This window comes from Propithecus coquereli, unplaced genomic scaffold, assembly GCF_000956105.1.
Source record: "Propithecus coquereli isolate 6110/MARCELLA unplaced genomic scaffold, Pcoq_1.0 Scaffold253, whole genome shotgun sequence".
Lineage (NCBI taxonomy): Eukaryota > Metazoa > Chordata > Mammalia > Primates > Indriidae > Propithecus > Propithecus coquereli.
In genome coordinates this window covers 2,370,847-2,396,145 of record NW_012148097.1, presented here as the reverse complement: position 1 = coordinate 2,396,145, position 25,299 = coordinate 2,370,847, and the positions used below count along the sequence as shown (strand labels likewise).

Genomic DNA, 25,299 nt, shown 5'->3' with positions numbered 1-25,299 from the left:
TAAAATTCTCCTTAGAGTTCTGTTTCTTGGATCTGTGATTAGATGATCTGTTTTTTTGTTTTTGTTTTCTGTTGTTGTTTTGTTTTTAGTTTTCATTGTTGACCTACCTTCAAGTTCACTGAATCTTTCCTCAGCATTGCGGAGTCTCAGGATGAGCCTCTTGAAGGAATTCTTCATCTTTGATACCTTGTTTTTTATTTCGAGCTTTAACATTTGACTCTTTCTCATAGTTTCTGTGTCTTTGATGGAATTAGCATTTCTTTGTGCAAGTTGTCCACCTTTTCCAGTAGATCCTGTAACATCTGTCATAGTTATTGTAATGTCCCTGTAGGATAGACCATTACCTTGGTCATCTTGGAATTCTGTTCTAAGTTCTGATTCCGTGGATTGCTTTGTTTCTCAACAATGAATTGTATTTTTTGTCTTAATCTTTGTTTATTTCCTTTTATTTGTTTGAATGTTGGACATCTTATACAGAACAGGAGAGACCGAGATATATAATATTTATGCCTAGAAATGGGCATGGCTCTTCTCAGGCAGCTGTTGTGGAGGATTGAGTCATTCTAGTCAGGAGTTGAGCTCTTTGGGGGTTTTGATTTTGCTGTGATTGCCTTCAGAACACCACAGACTGCAAATTCCTCTAAAGATGCTTTGTGCTCGGTCAAGGGTTTGTGGTTGCCAGAAGATTTTTCTTGGTGTTTGTGATCTGCCATCAGCTTTCAGCTGTCCCTGTGTGTCTGAGTCACACAGGACTTCTCTCTACACCCTTGCCTTTCCCCTAGGGGTGGACTGCTTTTGATTTTTACTTGATTCTTGCTAGGCTGGGGTAGTAGGAGCAGGGCGGTTCTTTGCTGTCCTGATCTCAGGCCCGGTGTGCTTCAGCCTTGGGAGTGGAGTTTTCTTGAGATTGGGTCAGCAGGGTTTGCTGCCCTTCCCCCAGAACCCAGAGACAAAGGGCTGGGCTGGAGGGTACAGCTCCATGCCTTGCGCATGAGGGTGGCAGGTCCCTTCCTCTGTGCCTGCAACTCCAAAGGAGGTTGTCTCTGGTCTCCTGCCTCGCCCCCAGACTTCCTCATGAGGGAACTGCTATACTGTTGTGCCAGCCCATAGTCAGCCTTCAGCAGCTCTTTAGAATTTCAGCTGATTTCTTCTTACCTTTGTCTCCCTCTGCTGTTCTGCCGCAGTTGAGACAGTCCACATGCCCCAGCTTTCCTTGCGGGAGCTTGTCTTTCTTTGGATTCCAGGCTGTGTTTGGTTGCCTTGCAACCTCAGCTCTCCTATAAGTTCAAGAAAAGTTGTATTTGGTAGTTTATCCAGCTCTTTCACCAACTTTTTAGCTGTGCATAGATCTGTTCTTCATTCTGAGCTATTGATGTGTTTTCCCCATGTAACTTTTCTTTGCAGTAGAACATGGGGTTTGCAGAATGGGTTTGAGATTGGAGCAGGTTCCAAAGTGGTTTCTTAGAGCAGGTCCACAGATGGCATTATCCTTGATCAGCAAGAGCTGGAACTGATTTGGTGTTTATACCCCCAGCCTCATGGCCTATGATACTCTCCTTACGTGGTCAGCTCACGCTCAGACAGAGAAGTGTGTTGGTACAGCAGTAAAAGCCTGGCACGGTACCACAGTATCTGCTTGTGTGGCAAGAAGGTGAAGAGTAGGTTGTCCTCATAGCTGGGAGACTAAGAAATGGATCACCAGGTTACAGTGGGCTCAAGGAAGTGACAGAACCAGCTCTGAATCGAGGAGGTCTGGCTCAAACCTTTGCCTTATTCACAGCGCTCTGCGTGTCATTTGCATGTGAGAACACACCTCACTGTTCTGTGTATGTGCTTGGTTCCTCGTAGATCACGGATAGCTCTCTGTGTCATTAGGCGCAATTACAGAGTCTCCTTTAATTACAGCAGACGCCCTCCTGTTCACACACACTGCAGAGAACGTCCCTTTTGATCAAATCCTGATGAAAATCCATGATTATTTTTTCTGCAGGATAAATTTCTAGATTTTGGATTTCTCAAAAGTCCGTTTTATTTCGTTTAATATTTTTGATACAAGTTGTCAAACTATCCTCCAAAACAGATTTTATCACTCTGCTCTCTGGCCAGCGTACACATTTTATATGGCCTTGGTGTTAGGGAGCTTGTTGTTTTTGTTTTATATGTTTGACAGACTTGTGTGTTTCCTTTGATATTAGACGATTAACTTGATTGCTCCAAACCGTCAAGTTTGGAGTGGCCACCTTTTTGGTATAAACTGTGTACTTCTAGACTTCTCTTAGGAGATGATACTACATACCAAATTTTTAAAACTTTGAGGGTATTCTTTATATAAAATCTATGTTCCTGTGAATAAATTTCCTTCAGGTAGTCATGAGATGAAAAAAATCTTGACTGAAAAGAACTAAAAATGAAGACTGAGTGAATGTCACAAATATTGAGAACAGTTCTTGAAAAGTTCAGTGTGGGTTAAATGAAGACCTTGTTCGCATGGTCTTATGGTGCTTCGTAAATTCAAGGAAGTCTGTTGGTCACCGTCTGTGGGCAGGCCTCTGAGTGGAGGTCCGGGCGTCCTATCGAAGGCGCTGGCCCTGAGGCTTATGGGAACCCGGGGAATGCCCTACCCACCAGAGCATCTCTGCCACGACTGGTTTGTTTCTGGGGTCCCAAGCGAGATTTTTGTTTAGGGAAGGAAAAACAGCTCCGTGTACAGGGGAAATGCTAAGAAAACAATTGCTTCTCCTGTACTTCAGGGGTTCTGTTGAGTTTGTAAGCTGCCTATCATATAGAGTCCTTTGTTTTTGTTGTTATTTGTCCTTCTGGTTTTGGGGTAGCTGAGTGTATTGGCTTCTTGTTTCTTTTAAAGAACCTCAGAAGAAATTTCTCTTGGGTCTTAGAAGTACCAGATTGTCTCCTTAAGTCACAGATTTGTTTTTAATCTTAGAATCCTCTTAATGGGGTTTCTAGCCTTCTTCTGGCCTCTGGAAATGCCAGAACTAAGTATGTGGCCTGCTTTTAGGAGCTGACTACAGGACTGACTTTCTTCTGTGGTGACATCACCTCTAGCTTTGTGTTTTGGGGGTTAGTTGTGTTTTCAGTAGGCTTTGCCTTTGCAGTTTTAGAGGACACTAAGAGTCTACACGCTAATACAAAACTAGTCAAAATTACTGCAAATGTTACTCTAGTTAAACTGTTGCTGATGTGGAGATGAAGTGAAGAGTGGAAGGAAGAAGTAAACCGTACAGTCCTGTGGTGTACTCCGTTGTTTAAATACTCAGAAATTGATAGAAATGGTGGCGCTTGGAAGACCTTAAAAGTATAGATGAAAAATTTTCATTCTTAGCCTATCGCTATTGGCATTGCAGGTAGAAGGCTGAATTAGACTTCACTGTGAATATCAGCAAGCACTTTTAACCTTTCCTTACTCTAGGTAATGATATACTTCCAAATGAAGTGTTTGAAGTTTTGCCCTCTGTGAGGTGTCTTTGCACTAAGGGTGGAAAATTGGCACTCGAACATTTTAGCCTAAAATATACTAGATGCAGTAACTAGATTGCGAGTTAATTTTCTTTGGAGTAGAAGTTTGGTTATAGCTACTCTACATGTATTTAACCCTAACCAAGTTCTTCCTTTTATATCTAGGAGTTGAAATTAATGGCCATGCACTATTAATGAAATAGGAAAATTAAACTATAATTGATTAATTACCTAACGAAAGCAATAGTTGGAAAAGCTGGTTCTAAAAGTCAAGATAAACATTGAAGAAAAGTGTTGAGAATTCGATTCTCTATCACATAAAGTAGAATCATTTTTGCAGGAAATAAAATGTTTGTAGATGTGATTAGTAGTAGATCCCACTGCTAGAGAATTATACTGTGTAGATAGCTAATTGTTATCATTCTTATGGTTTCATTTGTCTTTTTTTGTTGTTAATCCTTCTTTACTCTCTGCACTAAAGAGAAGGTCTCATGATTTTCTGTTCTTTTTCCGTACTTTAAGGTGACATTGTAACGTACAGATTATTGGGAGGGATTTCTCTCCAATATTTGAATTATTTTCAAAGCTATTAATGAGGAAATAAAGTAAGTTTAAAGTATCACCTGTCTTGTTGAATTTAGGAATTTATCCTGATATGCTTTGGTAGACTGGTGGGATTTATATTGCTTAGTAATTTTTCATTTTTTGTTTTAGTTTGTCAAAAGTAAAACTAAACTTAATAGCTTGAATTTGCATCTGTAATTAAAGATTGATCACGCTTGAATGAAGTTTTCCATCGACTTCTTCAAATAATACAGTTTACTTTTGTGTTCTTAACTTTGATTCTAAAATGTTGGTTGTAGCGATAGCTTTGAAACTATTTTATTGCCGCATGTGTTTTGAAGAACAGAGTAAAAATGAGCGCTTAGATTTCCTTTGGGCTACTAAAGACTTCATTACTTTTGTAGATTTAGGACTCCAAATCCCCTTAGGGATTAATGTTCTCCAAGAAGCTTGTCACAACTCAAAATGAAGATTAAAATTAACAGAGGGTTTTTCTACACGTAATCATCTGTAGAAAACAGACTTTTTTGCCGCAGAAACTTAAAACATGAACAAGGACACTTGGTCATCTCTAGTTGAACCCTGAACTTGATTGTAGAGTTTTGTATAGTTTATGGTGATGTTGCTAATTGGAGTATTTTGTTCTGGAAGATTTCTCTTCTTTAAGTTCTTTTCCTTCTCCTATTGTCAAACAATCATTCAGCAAATTCTGAGTGTCTTTAAGAGCCAGGCTTGTGTACCAGAACCAAAGGCATAGCTTGATGAAGCCTGGACCCTAGTCTGGGGATATGTGTGGCGTTGTTTGTACATTAAAACTGCAAGGCTGGCTGGAAGACAGTGATTCCAGGCAATAATAAGAGAAACAAATTACGTTTATGAAGGTTTTGTCTCTAAGATAGCCTCAAAATTGGCCACAGATTCGTGTGCAATTTATCTTTAATTATATAGGTTAAGTTTCCTTTATCTGAAATGCTTGAGATTTCAGATTTTTTCAGATTTTGGAATGTTTGCATTATACTTACTGTTGAGCACTTAAGATTGAAAATCTGAAATGCTCCAATGAGCATTTCCTTTGAACATCATATTGGTGCTCAAGGAGTTTCACATTTTGGAGCGTTTCGAATTCCAGATTTTCAGATTAGAGATGCTCAACCTATAGTAACCTCTCTTCAACATTTAAAGGGTTTTACATCCTTGTATTCCCTGCTTCTCCATCCCAGGAAAACCAAAATGAAGACATTTAACAAGGAAATGGAAGTAATCATAGCCCATAATTTGAATGTTTTCTAAGAGTATGATTATAATTACTAATTAAATACATTATAGATAATTTAGGAGAATATGAAAAATAACTTCAAAAATTATAGAATTACCATGTGATCGAGCAATTCTATTGCTAGCTAGATACCCGAAGAATTGAAAGCAGAGTCTCGAAGAGATATATTTGCACACCAATGTTAACAGCATTTTTAATAACAGCCAAAAGGTGGAAGCAACCAAGAGTCCATTGACAGAGGATGGCTAAATAAAATGTGTTGTGGAGTATTATTCACCCTTAAAAAGGAGGCAAGTTCTGACACATGCTCTAACATGGACGAACCTTGAAGACATTATGCTAAGTGAAGTAAGCCAGTCGCAAAAGGACAAATACTGTGTGAATCCATTTATATGAGGTACCTAGAGGAGTCAAATTCATAGACACAAAAAGGAGAATAGTGGTTACCAGGGGCTGGGGGAAGGGAAGATGGGGAGTTAATGTTTAATGGGTACAGAGTTTCAGCTGGGAAGATAGAAAGTTCTGGAGATGGATGGTGGTGATGGTGGCACAACAATGTCAATATACTTAATGCCACTGAACTATATACACTTATACACGACATAAAATTTACCATTTTTTATCACAATAAAAAGTGCTCTAGATTCTGTTTGCTAATATTTTATTTAGGACTTTTTGCAAATATATATATATGTATACACACATACATGTATATTATGGTGCCACTGGACTGTAATTACCCCAAGGACAAAGTCCACAGATGTCATCCCCACCACGTGAGCCAGCTCTGCTGTCAGACCTCAGGGGTGTGCCCTGCGGGCAGTAGAGGGAGCTGCAGGAACAGAGCCTTTCCTGGAACAGCCGACGCCCCCAGCAGCTCCGAGCAGTGTGAGGGATACAATCAAGAGTGGATGAAATCAAAATGAAAGTGAAATGTCAAAGCTTGTATATTAATCAGATTTGTTAGTTTTTAAATTCTGTAAGTGTGTTTTTTAATAATCGCACTAGCACGAGACGTTCCTGAGCTGTTCCTCTGAAAAATGGTGGTCTTCAGTCCTGCTGTAGGCACAGCTAGCAGGGAACATCAGTTACAGCTTTAGGGTAGGCGGATAGGTAGAAGTATAGGACTTAGAGACTGGGTGAGTTTTAAGCACAGAGAGGAGGCATCCACACATGCACCTAGTTAGTGTGTCTCCTCCCAGGCTCTCCCTCCACGACATGAGGAATGCTAGTGACTGAGCACTGCCTCATCTTTCTGCCCGGGTGACCAGACTCGCAGCCTGGTGGCCCAGCTTTCTCCCTACTTGTGGAAAACCGTTTTCCCTGCCCTTCCCCCAGGTTAATACCAGAAATAACCAGAGGACTCTAATTTGGAGTCTTAAACTTAAAATGCAATAAAATGTGTGTTGGGAGTTAAACAGCCCTTGATTTTTTTTTTTTTTAAATTGGCTCAGAACACATTTTCTGGGCCCTGGAAGATCTGTCCTATTCCTCTCTTCCTAGGCTCAGCTTTTAGTTGTCCCTGGCAGGTGGGTGAGCTGTAGATCCCCTCACCCCCTCTCCACCGCCTCCATCATTGTGCATGTTCTGTTTAACTTGACATTTAACCCTTAAAAGGCTGACTGTAGGCTGTTCTGTTCGTTTTATCCTGGCTTTCCATGATAAACCTATACATGGCCTCCTCCACATCTTTGTTAATGGCATAGTACCCTGATGTGGCATGTTCTATTTCTTGCCAATTATATTCAACAAATCCTTACTGAGCACCTGCTGTATGCAAAGCACTTGGGAGCCAGTTAAAATCAGCTCCGTGAAGTCTTCGCCAACATTGCCTGAGAATGTTCCTACCCTTTTCGAAGCAGTTTCTTGTCATTAATCACTCCTTTTCTCCATCGTTTTCCTTTTGCTAGCTTGCTTTTCATGGGTACTTCTCTTTACCTCTGCGGCAAGCAGCTGATCATGATGGAGAAAGTGTTTGTGTAGCCTCATGGGCCTGAACGTGACCTGAGCTGGGTGCTCCCTCACCTGCGTGGTGACCCCGGGCAGGCAAAGGGTCAGACACTCCCAACCTGGGGATTTCATCCTGTGAAGTGGGGATTGAGTGAGATGCCTGGTACCACCAGCCAGTGATGATGGGTCCATAGGTGTTGGTCGCCCACCCTTTGCCTCGGTGCGTCTGTGTCTCTGACCTCTCGTGATCACCTTGCTCTGAGAAACGCGAATGATCGCTGGGATTGCCCCTCTTGCTTTTGGCAAAGAATTAAGAAATTGGAAAGAGTTACCAACGAATGGGTAGTTCTTTCCAAGGGAAGTAATCGGAATGTGAAAATTTTACTTTCCTGAATGATATTAATTGTGAAAAATTATAAATACAAACAAAATAAGAACCAATCGTTAAACTATTTTCACATTAGAAGATATTTCATTGTGAAATCATGTGCATGTTTCCTTGGATATGGTTTTTAATGAGGAAAGCAGTGTAATTTTGGTGCTGTCAACCAGCGAGTACTTCAAAACTCCCTGCTAGTTTCCAGAACCTGAGTGGACTTGCTCCCCCTTTATTACATAATATTAATATTTCATTGTTATTTTATGTGTTGCTACTCCAATTTCAATCTTCTGACCTGAACTTTTTCTTTTTGAGTTACCCTGAATATCCTCTTTCAGACCTCAAATATGCCACATGAGTGATAGATACCAAACACATGAACTCTGAAACAGTGGTCCCTGCCTTGGGGCACACCAGCATCACTGGGTGAGGGGCCTAGGCTCTACCCCATGACCCATCAAGTGGCTGCAAGTGTGGCCCAAGGACCATCTTTTTTTCCTTTTATTTTTATTTTACTTGACACATAATAATTGTACATATTTATAGGGTACAGTGTAATTTTTTGATACATAGGTATAATGTGTAATGATCAAATCAGGGTAATTAGCAAATACATCACGTCAGACATTTGTCATTTGTGTTAGGAACATTCGTACTCACTCTGCTATTTGAAAGTATACTAGAAATTGTTGCTAATTGTCCCCTACAATGCTATAGAGCACGAGAACTTACTCCTCTTAACCATCTAGCTGTAATTTTGTATCTGTTAACCAACCTTTGGCTCTCCCTCTCCCCGTGCTTTGCACTATTCTACTCTGTACTTACATAAGCACAACTTTTTTAGCTCCCACATATGAGTGAGAACATGCAGTATTTATCTTTCTCTGCCAGCCTTATTTCACTTAATATCTTCCAGGCTCATTCTCGTTGCTGTGAATGACAGGATTTTGTTTTTTCTTAAGGCTGAATAATATTCCATTGTGTACATAGACCACATTTTCTTTATCTTTTCATCCACTGATGGATACTTAGGTTGATTCTGTATCTCGACTATTATGAATAGTGCTGCGATGAATATGGGAGAACAGATGTCTCTTCAACATACTGATTTCTTTTTCTTTGGGTATATACCTAGTAGCGGGATTGCTGGATCATATGGTAATTCTTTTCTTAGTTTTTTGAGGAAACTCCATACTGTTTTTCATAATGACTGCACTAATTTACATCCCCACCAACATTGTATAAGCATTCCCCATTGTCTAAGAAGCACTTTTGAAAAAGCTCCCCAATGATGCCATTGCACAGTCAAGGTGAGAACCCCTGCTGGAGGTGGCAGCACATTGCAATCTCCATTAACTCTTGGTTCATAATGCTGCGGTGGTTTAATCAGGCTGGTCTTATTAGGTTTTGGGAAATTATAATTAATTAACTACCTAGAGTTGATTCAGAGTCATAGAGTCTCGTTAATTGGTACTTCCTTTTTGGCTGAAAATAGTATTTTTATCCTCATTGCTTTTTGCACTTAAGATTTTTAGATTGGTTCTCTTTGAAAAATTAACTTACCACACAGAATCATTTGTTGAAAAAACCACAGCTTATATACTTCTGTTGATTTCTTTGAGGGGGGGTGGGGACAGAGTCTCCCTCTGTCATCCTGGGTAGAATACAGTGGCATCATCATAGCTCACTGCAACCTCAAACTCCTGGGTTTAAGCGATCCTTCTGCCTCAGCCTCCTGAGTAGCTGGGACTACAGGCACGCACCAGGACTCCCACCTAATTTTTCTGTTTTTAGTATACATGGGGTCTCGCTCTTGCTCAGGCTGGTCTTGAACTCCTGAGCGCTCAAGCGATCCTCCCACCTCGGCTTCCCAGAGTGCTAGGATTAGAGGTGTGAGCCATGGCACCTGCCCCTTCTGTTGATTCTCAGAATGTTCTCTGTGGACCGTCAGGTGTTTAACATCCTCATTTCACAATTTTTCGTTCATCTACCTTGGGTATATTTGTAGCATACCTAAGTTATTTAGCAGTTTCAAGGAATTATTTTTATGCTTCGTGGATTAACGTGGCTTTTATGCCTCCTTCGTTCTCAGGTTTTCTTTTGCTCTCTAAAGAGCATTATTGCCAAGGGGGGAGGGAAACTGAGGTCACCAGTGACCCGTGTCGTCCTCTCCCTCTGTACCACCTGCTTCCCAGGGTGATCCAGGGATGGGGACAAGGATGACACTGTTGAGGAAGCAGGGGCATGAGATCGGGTCAGCTTTATTCATTTATCAAATGTACCCTAAGTGTCTGGTGCTGAGCTGGGGTCCAGGTGGAGAGATGTGCTCCCCCTCAGGGCCCAGACGAGTTGGGGCCTGGGGCTGCCAGGGTCAGACCCCTTATGGGGGCCGTCCTGGAAGCACAGCTGGAGCTGTCTCACAAGGCGAGCACGGCATGCGGAGGCGCTCTGCGGCCCCAGAGCAGCGTCCTGGGGCTTCTGCGGTGTGACCTGAAGTAAGAGGCACATCAGGGCACTGCTCCGCCACAGTCTCTAGTTTCTCCTAGTCTGTTCTGTTTTAAATAAATAAATACCAGTTGGTAGCCACGAAACTGATTTTGTATCCCAGATTTTGAAAGGTGCTTTTGTGTAGAGTAGGGGAGATGCCATCTGGGGAACAAGAACACCATAGCCACCCATCGTGCACCCCTAGTCAAAGAGCCCCAGAATCGACGGTCAGACAAGTGTGAGGTATCACGCCAAAATGACTAGAAGAAAAGGACCTTCTGATCCTGACCCAGTGTGGAAAAGGATTGCTGTAGTAGCTGGCCCAGGAAAGAGACTGCTCGTGCATTTGTTTTTTGGAGTGACGGTGGCAGTTTTACTGGGCCTGGCAAATAGCTGGTCTGGCAGAGCATTGTTGTCTCTTGCAGATACATAGGAGGAAGCCCAGTGGTGGTCACCAAGGACAGTCTGGCCTTCCCTCCCATTCGTGGGCTATGTCTGCTGTCACTGGGGAAGGGCTTTATGTGTGTCCAGAGACAAAGCGCCTGATGAGCGGAACACACAGTTTGGAGAAAGGGGGGCGGGGTGCAAGGCAGCCATCGTGCCTGTGCCCAAGCTTGGGAATAGTGCAGGCCAGGCCACATGTGTGCATGCTGCAGATTGGGAAAGGCTCATTCTTAAAAATAAGGTTTCTTATGTTTCCATTTAGTGACATTAAATTTGTATGAAAGGCTCAATGTCTTAAGTGTCTATCTTAACTACTGGGTTTTTCCTAATGCAGTGTTCAAAAATAAAGTACCGCCAAGTCCGGCATTCAGGAGCTACAGTGGTGGCACAAAAATGAGTTTGCCCTTGATCTCTGAATCCATAGCAGAGCTGCAGGTGGTCCTCAGGCACATCCAGCCAGAGGTTGGGGAGCTTCTCTGTTGGGGTAAGGCCGAGGGGCCACCAGGGAGGTTCTGGGTGGACTGCGAGTCATGGGGTGCAAGTGGGGGCAGACTGTGAAGATCGTGTGTACCCTGCTTCCACTCCTCCTTCAGGGTGATGGGCGGGGACAGGATGCCCCCTAATTGGTTTAAAGAAAGATTTATCTGTGGCCAGTCACTTGGCCTGAAGGTTAGGGGAGGAATTCCCTCGGTCCCTCTAGGTTTCATGGGTTTGAGGTACCATAGCTGCTGTAAAACACAGGCCCCCGATGGAGTATTAGGTGGTGGATGCTGTTCTTTTAAACAGAGAGGATGTAAAACTTGCAAGTGAGCCGGATACTCTTAAGGACAGATTTGTGAGCAGAGACAGAGATTCGGGAGTGACCTGCTATACATCAGTGGTGTGTGGAACTGAGGATAATCAAGTAGGCCAGAGAACCGCCAAGGACAAAGGAAAGCTTGCAGAATGATACTCTTCTCTCGCCAGTTGTTGGAGAATCTTTATTCTGCTTCAGGAAGCCTCGGGAGCCTGTGCTGGGAAACCCACTCTGTTCCCAACTCCTTACCTGCGTGGTGCTTCCCCATTTAAGGTGGGACAGCAGTATCCAGGTGCTTTGCAGTGGGGTTTGGGTGGAGCCCCTGTTGATGTCAGTAAGTTCCTCCTGGAAGGATTTGGCTGATCAAGAACAAAGCATTTTCTGAACATGGTGGTTGGTAGTAAGCATTTCCATCCTCACTCTGCGTTGAGCTGGGCTGGTTGGTTTGTATGGCATCTTGAAGCCCATCATTAGTTAAATGGTTTTATTGTTAGGGCCAGGTCTAAAACATGGCTGTGAATAAATTATTTCTTGAATTAAGCAAAAAAGGACTTTGTGAGCAGTGGAAAGAAAACTTAGAGTCAGTTCTGCTGTCATGTGTGATATATGTATCCCTAAAAGTAACTACACTGCGCAGAATTATGCAGTGAAAACCACAGAGCTTATGGGGGAAATGGAGTTAGGGGTACAACATTCAAAAACTTTGTCATCGAAACTAAAAAACAAGATAGGAACCGAATAGAAACAGTAGCAGAATTTCAAGTTAAATGGTTAAGAAAAACAAATACTGCAATAGATGTGGTACTTTATCTTGAAAAAGCCCAGCTTACAGAAGTGGGTGTTGGAAGGGTTGTGGCTTGTGGCTTATTGTGAAGCTGTGGAAGGAGTATTGTCTGAAATCGCGTGGAAGGCTCTAACACCTGATGTGAATGGGAGGCTGTTTTAGCCGTGTCAGATGTGTGTTTGTGTACTCCTGCCCAGCCAGGTTCAGCCAGATACAGTTGTACCTTCACCAGCTTTCTCCAGACAATCGCACATAAACACAGGTGAAATTCACAATACCCTGAAATTGTTCCTAACATGTCATTTGCACTGGAACAAAACATTATAGCAATACCAATGGTATATTAAAGTCTTTCTTGAAGATGGCTAAGCGTGAGCATAGATCACCTTCAACCCAGAGGTCCCTATGGTGGGGAACTGAAATTGAAGGAGTTGGAGCAGAGGGACTTGTGCAGCTATTTGTCATGGAGCCCTGAGCACACTCTGGAGGAAAGGGTGCTGAAGTTTAAAGCCTTCCATTAATTCCACTTTCACGTACATTTTTTTCCCTTAAATGAATTAAGTTTGCAGATTATATAATCTGAATAAAATTGTGGGATTATGTATAGTTGTAAAGCCTACCTTTATAGTAAAACCTACCTTTACTTCCATGTTGATGCACAATTTTTTCCCTTAAATGAATTAAGTTTGCAGATTATATAATCTGAATAAAATTATGGAATGATGTATAGTTAAATAGGATGAGGTTCTATAGGTGTGAATAACTCTATTTTGAAATGGTGAACTTTACAAAGGAGGGTTATTAATCCTGTATACACTGTAGTCCTTGCTCTCTAACTTCAGACTAAAGAAAATAATAGCCAGGAGTATCCGAGATGGTTAAAAACAGTTTTTGAACTCCTTTTGTGATAGAGACTCATTCTGCCTAGACAACATATTAAAACTTTACCTAATGAAAATAGTATCCCAGATGCTTTCATCTGAATTTGCATGCTATAATATGATTTCAAGTGGTTTCCTGACTATTAATGATATACTGTAGAAATTTATAAGATACCAAGAATATAAGAATCACCCCGTATCTCTGTCACCAAGAAATAGCCATTATTAACATTTCTATAGTTTATATTCCTAATAAACTCACATGAAAACATTGTTTATCTGTCTACTCATCCACACACCCCTTTTGTTATCTTTCATTTTCGTTTCTTTCATGTATGATTTTAATTTTGGCGGGTGGTGGAAGAACACAGGCTCAGGAATCAGATCTGCAGACACAACACACCTTTCAAATGTGCCGTATGGATTTAAATTAGATTATTTATGTTAGGAGCACAGCATATCTAAGGTGTAATGAAATGGTAGCTGCTGTGATATACTTACGGACGTATGTTTTTTAAAAATCTTCATAAACATAAAGCTATATAATATGTCAGGTACATGTGTGTCATAATTAACCATTTTCTTACTATTAGATACAAATTAAATTTAGGGCTCTTGACAGTTTTTCCATTTTAAAGTAAAGCTGTTTGAATACTTTTTGTATATAAAAACATGTCTTCATATAATTTCTTTCCTTTTTTAGTAGTAGAATTATAAGGGCAGAGGTTGATTAGCACATCTTCAAAAATCACTTTCTAGAAATGTACCAGTTTATGTATGTGTGCCCTTCACCAGCCCTGACTTAATTGCCATATTTTAAAAGTTTTCGTAATCTGAAGGTAGAAAGGATTGTTGCATTTTTTTCACTTGTGAGGTCAGTGTTTTGCTATTTTTATTCTAGCATTTGAATTTTCTGTGAACATCCTTTGGGGGAATGTATATGTGTGTGTTTTCTGTTTTGTTCTTTGCATTCAAATCAGTTTACATGAGGCCAGGTGCGGTGGCTCAGACCTGTAACCCCGCATTTTGGGAGGCCAAAGTGGGAGGATTCACTGAAGCCAGGAGTTCAAGGCTGCAGTGAGCCATGACTGTGACACTGCATTCCAGCCTGGACAACAGAGTGAGACCCTATCTCAAAAAAAAAAAAAAATTACATTACTTCTTTAATGATGAAAAATATTAGCCTTTCATCTGTGTTTTTGATTTTTATGTATTTGAATTTTCCTTTAATTTCTATCATTTTTTTCTTCTCTATCTAGAAACTATATATGTATAAATATACATAATATACAGTTTATAATATACAATATACAGTTTTTCATTCTGTGTGTTCTCTTATGCTTTTAATAAACGAGTGTTTTTTTAAAAGAAAACTTCCCTTTTTTCATTATTATTTATTGAATGGTTCATACCAGCTTGTATTGGTTTGTAGTGCATGTGTCGTCATCATAGGAGCTATTTTTAAACTACTTCTAGCTCATCATTTTTCCCTGTCCTAGAATTATGCTCCTTGTGTATATTTATAGCTAGTTAGGTATATTTCACTCACTCTTTTCAAAAATTTCTTAGCTTGTCTTCCTGCTAAGTTTTAAACACTGAGGTTTTGATAAGAAGTCTACTAGAATTAAAATTTGGAAAGATAGATAGCTCTGTAGTATTTGGTAGTCTCCAGAATCATGGCATTTTTTTTTCCAGTTTTTTGTCTTTTATGTTCCTTAGTGAATTTTGATGTTTTCTACTTATTCATTCTGTATATTTTTTGAATATTAAGTTTATTCCTAATTTTTGTTACTGTAGATGAGGTGTTTTTAGTGTGTATTTATTTTCTAAATACTTCATAGAATGTAGAAAAGCTTTTGTTTAGTGCGTTTTTATGATTCTTGCCCACTAAGATATTTCACAATTATCTTTAAATGCCCTTTGGCATAAACTGTCAACTATTAATAAAGTAGAATTATGCTGTGGTGAGTAATAAGTAAAATTGATGTATGGTTTTATTTTGTGTCATGTGTGTCAAGTTCTGACATCAGAGTTATCTCTGCAAAATGAATTGGATAATTGTCTTTCTTTTCTGTGTGCTCTGAATCTGTTTGTTACTTGTACAGTGAGCTGTTCCCTAACCTGCCTAGCCCAAAAATGGTTTTAAGAGTAATTCTTTAATAACTTTATTTTTCCTTGGTTATTTTTCTTTTCGTTTCTGCTGCATCAGAGATTAGTCTTGATAACTCATATTTTTCCAGAGAGTAAAATCGTTCTTTTGAAGATATTTTAATATATTTGCATAATATATACAAAGTGATTTTTATTCATATTTGTTAGGTTGGTATGAAAGCAGGGGATTTTTTTCTGTGACCAGGCCAAACAGCTGCTACTTCTACTTTTAATTACACTTGCTAAACAGTCTATGCAGGTTCATTTTTACCCATTTATTTACCAGTCTGATGCTGTTCATTCCTTTGTATATATCGAGGTTTCTAGCTGGTATCTTTTTTCTTCAGCCTGAAGAGCATCCTTTAACATTTCTTATATACAGGTCCGCTGGTGGCCAATTCTCTCAGCTTTTGTCTGGAAATGTTTTTATTTCTAGTCTGTTCTTAAAGGACATTTATGCTGTATATGTGCTGTATGTATAGGTTGACTTTTTTTTTTCCTTGCGCTTAATAGGTACCATTTCATTTTCTTCTGTCTTGTATATTGTCTGAAGATAAGTATGTAATTTTTCTCCTGTTCTATCTGTAATCCTTTTTTTCCTCCAGGTTCCCAGCAGATACAATATGCCTTAGTTTAGGTTTGTGTGTATGTGTTTATCCTGATAGCAGTTGTTAAACTTCTTGGATCTATAGGCTTCTGGTTTTTATCAAATATGGAAAACTTTGAGCCATTATTTCTACAGATATTTTATTTATGCACACACATACACAACACACACACCCCTTCTGAGATTCCAATTACACGTACGCCAGACTGGGCACTCAGGCTCTGCTCGTTGTTGCTTCTGCCTGTTTTCTCTCCATTCTGCATTTTGATAGAGTATATTGCTATGTCTTCACGGTCTTTAGTCTTTTCTTTTGTGCTATCTAATCTGTTAGATATATCCAATGAAATTTTTATTTCTGATCTTCCACTTTTACATTAAGTTCATGTTGTCATTTAAATCCTTGAACAAATTATGGTTATTTATAACAGTTTGGGGTTTTTTGTTTTGTTCTGTTTTTTTTTTGAGACAGAGTCTTACTGTGTTGCCCTGGCTAGAGTGCCGTGGCATCAGCCTAGCTCACAGCAGCCTAAAACTCCTGGGCTCAAGTAATCCTCCTGCCTCAGCCTTCCGAGTAGCTGGGACTACAGGCATGTGCCACCATGCTCGGCTAACTTTTTCTATATTTTTTTTTTTTTAGTTATCCAGCTAATTTTTTTCTATTTTTAGTAGAGACAGGGGTCTCGCTCTTGCTCAGGCTGGTCTCGAACTCCTGAGCTCCAACGATCCTCCCGCCTCGGCCTCCCAGAGTGCTAGGATTACAGGCGTGAGCCACCGCGCCCAGCCTTTTTATAACAGTTTTGAAAATGTTCTTTTCTGGTAATTCCATCATGTCTCATTTTTAGTTCTCTTTCTATTGACTGATTCAATCTTGGTCATCATCCTATTTTCCTGCTTTGCTAGTCTAGGAATTTTTGGTTGGTTGTTGAAAGTTGTGACTTTTACATTTTGGGGTGCTGGATTTTGTTGTATGCTTTTTAAAAGTGTTAGATTTGTTCTAAGCAGGAAATTGTTACTTGAATATTAGTTTGATCCTTTTAAGGCTTATTTTTAAGCTTTATTAGTGCAATTCTGAGTATCCTTTATTCTAGAGTTAGATTTGTTCTACTAATACCTGTGTGGTCTGGGGCATCTACTGAGTGCCCGGTTTATTCTATGAGGTGTTTTCCACTCTGGCTGGTGAGGACTCCCAGCCCTGGGTGAATATTGGGAATTAGTTTACAGGTCTCCAGTGATCGTTCTTGTCTCAAAAGTTGTTCCCTGCCCAACCTTGTGGAATTTCTCCTTCCTGTGCATGCTCAGATTGTCATTCACCAAAGGCCCAAGGGAGTCCCTAGGCAGTTCTGGGACTTTCTGTGTAGCTCCTTCCTTTTCCATACTCTGCCAGACAAATTACAGCCACCCAGGCCTCCCTGACTCTTGTGTTCTAATTCAGCATTTTGCTGGCTGTGTCTCCCCACTACCCCCCCAATCCCCTCATCCCCCCAGTAAGGAGATTGCCTCTAGGCAGAAAGCTGGGTGGGTCATTAGGCTCACTTTGTCCCCTTCACTCTGGGAGTGGGGTCCTGCACTGCCTGTTGCCCAGTGCCTGAAAACAGTTGATTCGTGTGTTTTGTTCCGTTCACTCGTTATCAGTGGCAGAGGAAGTACAAACACGGTTCCTCTCTCAAGGTCACAAGTCATTTTTAGGGAAACTTATACTTTCTGAAGCATTTTTAATATACATGTTTAAGGGTATCTTTTTTTGCTCTTAAACATATTAAAAGAAAACCAGTTATTAGTAGAGGCACTAAAATAGATTTCTTTCCTAGTCAAATTTTATGTTAATAAATCCTAGGAAAGTGTTCATAGTCTCTGAATCCAAATCCTTTAAGAACTGTCAGTTCACGGAGGCAACTTTTTCTCCTTCCTTTTCATGATGGTAGAGTGAGTCACGCTAAATTTTCCCACGGTTCAGGGAGTATTTTTCCCTGAATCTCAGTGTTCACCTTTTGTTTAGTCATTAGTGGTTGATTCTGCTCTGAAGTGTAGAGCTTACTGTCACTGGCTTGGCTTCAGGTAATGACCTGTGTGGTCTTTGGCAGGTGACTGACTTCTCATCTCTAAAGTGAGAGATCTGGACTAATGAGACTTTAAAGTCCCTCTCATTCATTTATTCAGTAAATATTTACCAAGTATGGTGCATACTGGGGACACATTAATGAACGAGACAAACAAGGACCCTGCATTTACTTAGTGGAATACATAGATAATACTATAAATAAAAATGTAACAAGAAAGAAATAACTTTGAGGGAAGCCTGAAGAAAACAAACCAGGATAATGTGCAGTGGCAATGGGGAGAGGCCCACATTAGATGGGGTGGTCCAAGAAGGCTTGTCTGAGGAGCTAAAATGCGAGCCATGCAGATGAATGAAAGAAATGCCATTTCAATTCTAGGACACAGGTGTTTTTAGGCACCAGGAAGAGCACGTGCAAAGGTCCTGAGGTGAGCACATACCTGGGTGGTGTAAGAATAGCACTGTCTTGAATGAGGAGCATAAATGATGCAGGGGTGGGAATGCAGGACAAGGCTCAGTGCTGGCAAAGTCTGTGACTCCAAGGCTCCATGCTGCTGGGATGCTTCTCTACCTAAAACTATTAGATGCCACATGCTATCCACAGATGGATAACAGGGGTCCTAGGAATCACATTGGAGTGGGCATGGTAGTTGAGGGTACTAGCAAGATCACAGAGTCTAAATCAGCAAGGACCTCAGTGGCACTAGTGAGCTAAGATGGTTTTAGCTAGGAGGCTGGAGGCCAACTTCAGTGGTCTTGGTCAGCAGGAGCCAAAAAATCCATATTTAAATTTGCAGAACCACGGATAGCTCCATGGGAACTATCACCTATAGAAATATTTTCACTAAGAAAATACTGAGCTTTTTCTGAAGCTCACATATAAAGGCTACATGGACCCCATAGCCTAGAAATCCTGCTTCCATGGAAGGAAGCTGCCAGTAAAACTGCTTGGAGAGATTAAGGAATGTGTGACTTTTAAACAGAGAAAGAAAAGACACTGTGAAAAGCAAGAGCGATTCAAGGGTGGAAGGGGCTGACCCCCAAAGCCAGCCAGCCTCGTCCAGGTGCAGAGCAGCTATAACAAACTACTACCACAGACTGGTGGCTTACATACAACAGAAACTTCTCACGGTTCTGGAGGCCGGGAAGTCCAAGATCAAGGTGCCAGCTGATTTGTCATCTGGTAAGGGCCCTCTTCCTGGTTCTAGCCCAATCCTCACATGGTGGAAGGGGCAAGAGGCCTCTCTAGGGATCTTTTATGAGGGCACTGATCCCATTCATGAGGGCTCCGCCTCCATGACCTAATCACCTCCTAAAGGACCCGCCTCCTCAGACCATCAGCTTGGGTGTTAGGATTTCAACAGGTGGATTTGGGGAGGACATAAGCATTCACACCATGGCAACATGCCTTCCCTATGTTGCTGGGATGATTCTTTTTGTGCTTTGATATAGCACCAATTAAAATCCAATTCCAGCTGAAGAACTCTCAAAGACCCAGCAGCAGCTCTCACTTGACGTTATTAGCATACTGGCATGTGCAGTCTGAAAGAATCCCCTCTTCTCCTGAGGAAACAGGCTGGAGACGGGGCATTCTTATCTGTCTTTTGTCACATCATTCCACGACTGTGCCCTTGTGCAATCTTTTTAGGCAGAGAAGTCATCATTGTGAGCTACTACCTAAGTGTTAGTGTCTTCTCACCTGCAGTTGTATCTCTGTGTTCCTTAAGTTTCTTTAAACAGCATTTTAACAAATTCCTGATTTGAATATATATTTTTTTTATTTATTTATCGATTTCTATCTGTCTTCTCTTGTACCCTGTGGTCTGTCTTCTGCCCTCAGTGCTGTAGTGGAACAGCTTGCCCACATTTGTTAATGGCCTCTGGTCTTCTCTGCCTCTTCTCCATTCTCCCCTCCACCTCTCTGCAGCATATGCCTCTGTTGACACATCCTCATTGCTGTGGCATTCTCACCTGCCTTTTAGGACACCTTCCTGCATCCAGCTGCCTCCTGGCCCTCCCCGAGCTGGCCATAGCAGACTCACTTGCTCGCTCTTCCCTCTGGAGCTCTCCCCTGTCAGCTCAGCCGTCATCTCTGGTCACCAACCCCCAAGCACATATCTCAAACACTGACTTCCTGCTCCCCCTCTGGGCCCTGGGCTCTGTGCACCTTCACCTGAATGCTCATCATGGAGGAAGCCAAGTGGCTCCCCGTCCTCTCCTCTCTTAGCTGCCTGCAGCTCCCCTGTGGGTGCCCCTCCCTCCTGCTAACCCGGGCTCGAAGTTCACAACAATCCTCAGGATCCTCTTCTCTGTGTTCAGAGGTTATCTGGCCACATTAACTCTAGCTCTGAATTTAAGTGGGTTGAGGACCTATGAACAGAGGGAGAAGTGGAGACAGCAGGGTAGACAGGTGAGGCTGTGCTGGGCAGGGGACGGGGGCAGTAGCTGAGAGGAAAAACAGGTCAGAGAGGGTTTCTGAAGGTAAAAGAGATTGGGGGATGTTTTAAAACAAAGAGTAGGGAAAGATCTGGTAGGAGAGAAGATGAAGGTTAAAAGAAAGAGAAGGCTCTTTCCCAGGTTCCTCAGAAGGATTTAGCAACACCCTGTCTGACTGGTGACGTCTTACCACACGCTCTTTCATTTAGAAATACTTCAGGCTGCAAGTCCTTTAGGAACTTGTCCTGTAGATTTGCCAACGTTGGAATGATGTAGGCCACAGGGATCCGTTACAGCACTGTTCGTCTTATCAACAGATCATTGAATATTAGTGTTTATTCCGATGTGGATTGGAAAAATGCATTATAGTACCTCCATACAGTGGGCTGCTGTGCAGCCTTAGAAAAGAATAGGAGGCCGGGCGCAGTGGCTCACGCCTGTAATCCTAGCTCTCTGGGAGGCCGAGGCGGGCGGATTGTTTGAGCTCAGGAGTTCGAGACCAGCCTGAGCAAGAGCGAGACCCCGTCTCTACTAAAAATAGAAAGAAATTAATCGGACAACTAAAAATATATAGAAAAAATTAGCCGGGCATGGCGGTGCATGCCTGTAGTCCCAGCTACTCGGGAGGCTGAGGCAGGAGGATCGCTTAAGCCCAGGAGTTTGAGGTTGCTGTGAGCTAGGCTGACGCCACTGCACTCTAGCCTGGGTAAAAGAGTGAGACTCTGTCTCAAAAAAAAAAAAAAAAAAGAATAGGAGACTGTGTCCTTACAGAGAAAGGGAATTCCAAGATAATATCAAATGAATAAAAGCAAGATAGAACAATGTTATATGTATCTTACATATGTACAAGCGAGACATAATGTATATAATAAGCTATAACAACACACTGTGTCTGCTGTACTTTGTGTTTTTTAAAAGGAGAGGGTGAAGAAGAAAGAGGTATTCATATTTTCTTATACACACAGAAAGACTCTGGAGGGACCCCTGAAAAACCTGCCCTGTGGCCGATTGGAGGGGCTGGACCTTAGAAAATAGGGGAATTTTGGGGGGGGGGGCTTTAACCATGTATCTTTTTATAGTTTTAGATTCTTTTTTTTTTTTTTTTTTTTTTTTTGAGACAGAGTCTCACTCTGTTGCCCGGACTAGAGTGCCATGGCATTAGCCTAGCTCACAGCAACCTCAAACTCCTGAGCTCAAGCGATCCTTCTGCCTCAGCCTCCCGAGTAGCTGGGACTACAGGCATGCGCCACCATGCCCGGCTAATTTTTTCTATATATTTTTAGGTGTCCAATTAATTTCTTTCTATTTTTAGTAGAGATGGGGTCTCGCTCTTGCTCAGGCTGGTCTCAAACTCCTGACCTTGAGCGATCCACCCGCCTCGGCCTCCCAGAGAGCTAGGATTACAAGCGTGAGCCACCACACCTGGCCAAGTTTTAGATTCTTGAACTATATGCATATAGTATAACCTCTTTAAAATGTTCTAAAAATTGAATTTTTTTGAAACCTCCAAAGATTAAAATGAATAGTATTACTTCCACCAATTGAATAAAAGCCAAGTTGTTTTAGTGGCGAGAGTATTTGGCTACTCCGAAGTGTCCATTCATGAGTCTTTTCTGGTTTTCTAAATAAGGTTTGGCTTATTGTCATCACTTTGGAGGAATTATTTCTGACTTGTAATTATTCCTGTTCTTCCTCTCAGAGAACTTCTACCATAGCTAATATTATTAGTGAAGCCAGATACAGTTTTCATACATTGGTGTCCTTTTTCCCCCATCCGAAGCTTTAATGTTTCAACAATCCGTATAGATAGGATAATTATTTGCCTTAATACTTGAATTCTTACCCCGATACATCTTACATCCTTACTCCAATAAAGTGTTAAATGAAACCTTTGACCGTGTTATAATAAAAATATTAAGTTCAGGAGACCTTAAGGCCGTGCTGCTGTCGAGGGGCTGTGCTGCGGCACGAGGGCACGAGGAGCGTTGGCGGGAGGGCGGAGCACTGTCCGCCACCCCTGGCAGCGCTGTTGCAGTGAGCTGGGACAAGTGGGTGGACTTCTAGTAGTCACCGCCCAGGGCAGCTCCAGGAGGAAGCCCTGAGCGTCTCATGCGTCCCACAGCGCGGCAGTGGTCTGAAGTGGTGGCTGCAGATGTGCAGAGACAGGTCGATCTTGAATTGTGAAAAGAAGTTTTGACTAGACGGCAGGTGGCCTCGACTCCAATAAGATATTTCCTTTTTCTCTTTCAACGTCTCAAACCCAGAATAGGTCCTCTCCATGAGACCCATTGGCTGCTTTAATTCCATCATTCAAAAGTCTCAAATTTTGTAGCTTCTTTTCAGTTAGTACCTTTCCATCTTTGTTTTTTAGGTAAGATCAGTCGTCAGACTTTGAAGGAAAACAAATGACTTTCAATGTAGACTTTCTAAAGGTTCTAATTAAAACGAACGTCCTTGCGTTAATACCTTAAGTCCTGGGTTTGTAATGAGCATTGTTACTTAATTCAGAGATGACACTGGGGAGCGAACTGGTGGTAGGACAGCACAGACCACTGTGGTTTCAAACTCTTGGCAGGTACGTCTCCGTTCATGGATGCATTAACAGCCAATGGAACAACCAACATACAGACATCTGTTACAGGAGTGACAGCCGGGAAAAGGAAATTTATTGACGACAGAAGAGACCAGCCTTTTGACAAGCGGTTGCGTTTCAGTGTGAGGCAAACAGAAAGTGCCTACAGATACAGAGATATTGTCGTCAGGAAGCAGGATGGCTTCACCCACATCTTGTTATCCACAAAATCATCAGAGAATAACTCACTAAATCCAGAGGTGAGAGACACTCCTTGGGCTGATTTGTGCTTCATGCTTCTCCATGCCCGTGTTCCGGGCCGCTTTGCTGAATTGGCGCTCCTCTTTGTGCTCTCTCTGAACCTCCCTGCGGCCGCGTCCCAGTGCCCTCCAGAAGGTAGGGCGCAGAGGGAAGCTGGCGCTTTGCTCCTCATCACACTTCGGACTGAGGTGTAGTCGGGCCAGAGGCGTGTGCTGAGTGTCCATCCCTGTTCTCCTGGGTGTGGGCTGTGACGGGAACCAGGGCTCTGAACAGGGAGACGGTGGCTGTGCATTTGTCCTCGTTCACCTCCCTGGCCGGGAGCTCTTCATCTGGAGGGCACAGGGGCTCGGGGAGCCCGCAGCCTCCCTGAAGTCACGTGGACATGTGTATGCACACATGCTTTGCTTTCGCTTTCATCAGAGTCTTAAAGGGTTCTTTGTTCAGACAATTAAAATGCCCTGGGTCCTAGTCCCATCCGAATATTTGTCATCATTCCTAGTCTTCAGAACTTGCAGCGGGACGTACCGCTGCAGGGCTTTCAGCACGTGCTCGGTGCCGAGCGCTCAAGGACTGAGGGAGGCTGGCGGTTGCAAAGGTTCGAAAAGGAATTTTATAAAGTATCTAGAATTGGGAGTATCAGAACCTGCCCTGTACTTCACCAAAATGTTAAGTTCTACTATTTGTTTGTTTTCCATTGTGAGCAGCTAGGTCAGGTTTTTTCCAGGAAAGACCAAAGTACAGAAAGTCTATGTGTCTGGCAAAGGTCACATAAGAAGCCAGTTCAAAACTGGTCCTTGGTACATTTTTAGACTGCAGAGTCCCTTTGTTGGTTATTTTAAATGCTTCTTAGAGACCATTTTAAATGATTTTGTGCCCTTCTAAAATTACCTTTCCATGCTAATGTGTTTGTACTTAATAATACACTTACACACCAAACTATTCGAGTTTCTGTCTCAAGTGTGGCAGGCTGGGTTTTTATAAAAAAACAAAACAAAATAAAAAAAACAATGGGACTAGTTTCTTTCAACTGGTTTGAATATGCCACCTGCTGTCCAAACTGGAGAAATGCCCAGTGATGCGAATGTAGCTGGCTCCTCTGCCAAGAGCCGCAGTGACTGTAGAATATCAAGGTAACGTAGATTCCCATCTTTCTAATTATACTTTATTTATAACTAGTTATGTTATTTATATTATATTTATAGTTATATTTATACTGTCCCCAGCAAGCCCATCTCTGGTTACAGAAAATAAGAAATTTGCAAAATGATTAAAATTATGGTACCTGTAGGGAACTCTCATCAGGCCACGAATGCCTTTTTTATAAGTCCAGATTATCCAGTAATAAAATGCTTTTGCGGTTCTGTGCCCAAAATACTCTTTGCCACTTTAACTTCTGGTGACTTTCAGGTAATGAAAGAAGTCCAGAGCGCCCTGACCACGGCGGCTGCCGACGACAGCAAGCTGGTTCTGCTCAGTGCAGTCGGCAGCGTTTTCTGTTGCGGGCTTGACTTTATTTATTTTATACGGCGTTTAACAGATGACAGAAAAAGAGAAAGCACTAAAATGGCAGAAGCTATCAGGTATGTAAAAATGGTGTGTTTTTAATGTTGGTTTGGGTGTTTTACTTTGGGTGTGCCAATCCAGATACATGCCCAAACAAGCCTTGGGAATAAAATGTACATCTTCCACTGAGAGACACTAGTAGCAAAATTAATTAAATCATGTCTTTTCTATGGGCCTGGCATGAATTACTACTTGCCTTGGGCAGAAAACTGACTTCAAGGCTGGCTTAAGCCCAGCAAGTGTTCAAGGAATGTTCTAATGATTAGAGTGTGCAATAATGTATAGCAGCAGTTTCCATTATTTGTGCTATGAGTGTGTTCTGTCCTCAACCCTTAAGTAAAGATGGATTCTCTTCCAAATAATGACTTACCATTTGCTGACTCTAAAATAAATTGTCTAGGCTTCATGACAAGCTAGTTCCATAACATCACATGGAAAGATTTTTTTTAGTACAAGCAGTGCACATTCTTCTTCAAGTTCATCCTAGGTTTCAGCTAGACAGCGAACTAGATAATATGAAGTAAAAAATGAAAGTCCCCCCTTTTCTCTTAACACCCCCAAGGTATCCACTGTTAATTTGCATGTCTTCCCAACATTTTTCTAAACATTTTGGTTTGT

General features: G+C 41.8%; 1 protein-coding gene across 1 annotated transcript in view; it reads left to right on the top strand.

Moving 5' to 3' along the window:
- The window catches only part of CDYL (chromodomain protein, Y-like), a 75,595-nt gene that overhangs the window by 32,281 nt on the left and 18,015 nt on the right, over positions 1–25,299 (top strand). Inside the window, exons 2-3 of the mRNA XM_012647008.1 lie at positions 22,927–23,117; positions 24,526–24,698. Coding sequence (XP_012502462.1) covers positions 22,927–23,117; positions 24,526–24,698 — 364 coding nt within the window. The remainder of the gene's footprint in view (positions 1–22,926; positions 23,118–24,525; positions 24,699–25,299) is intronic.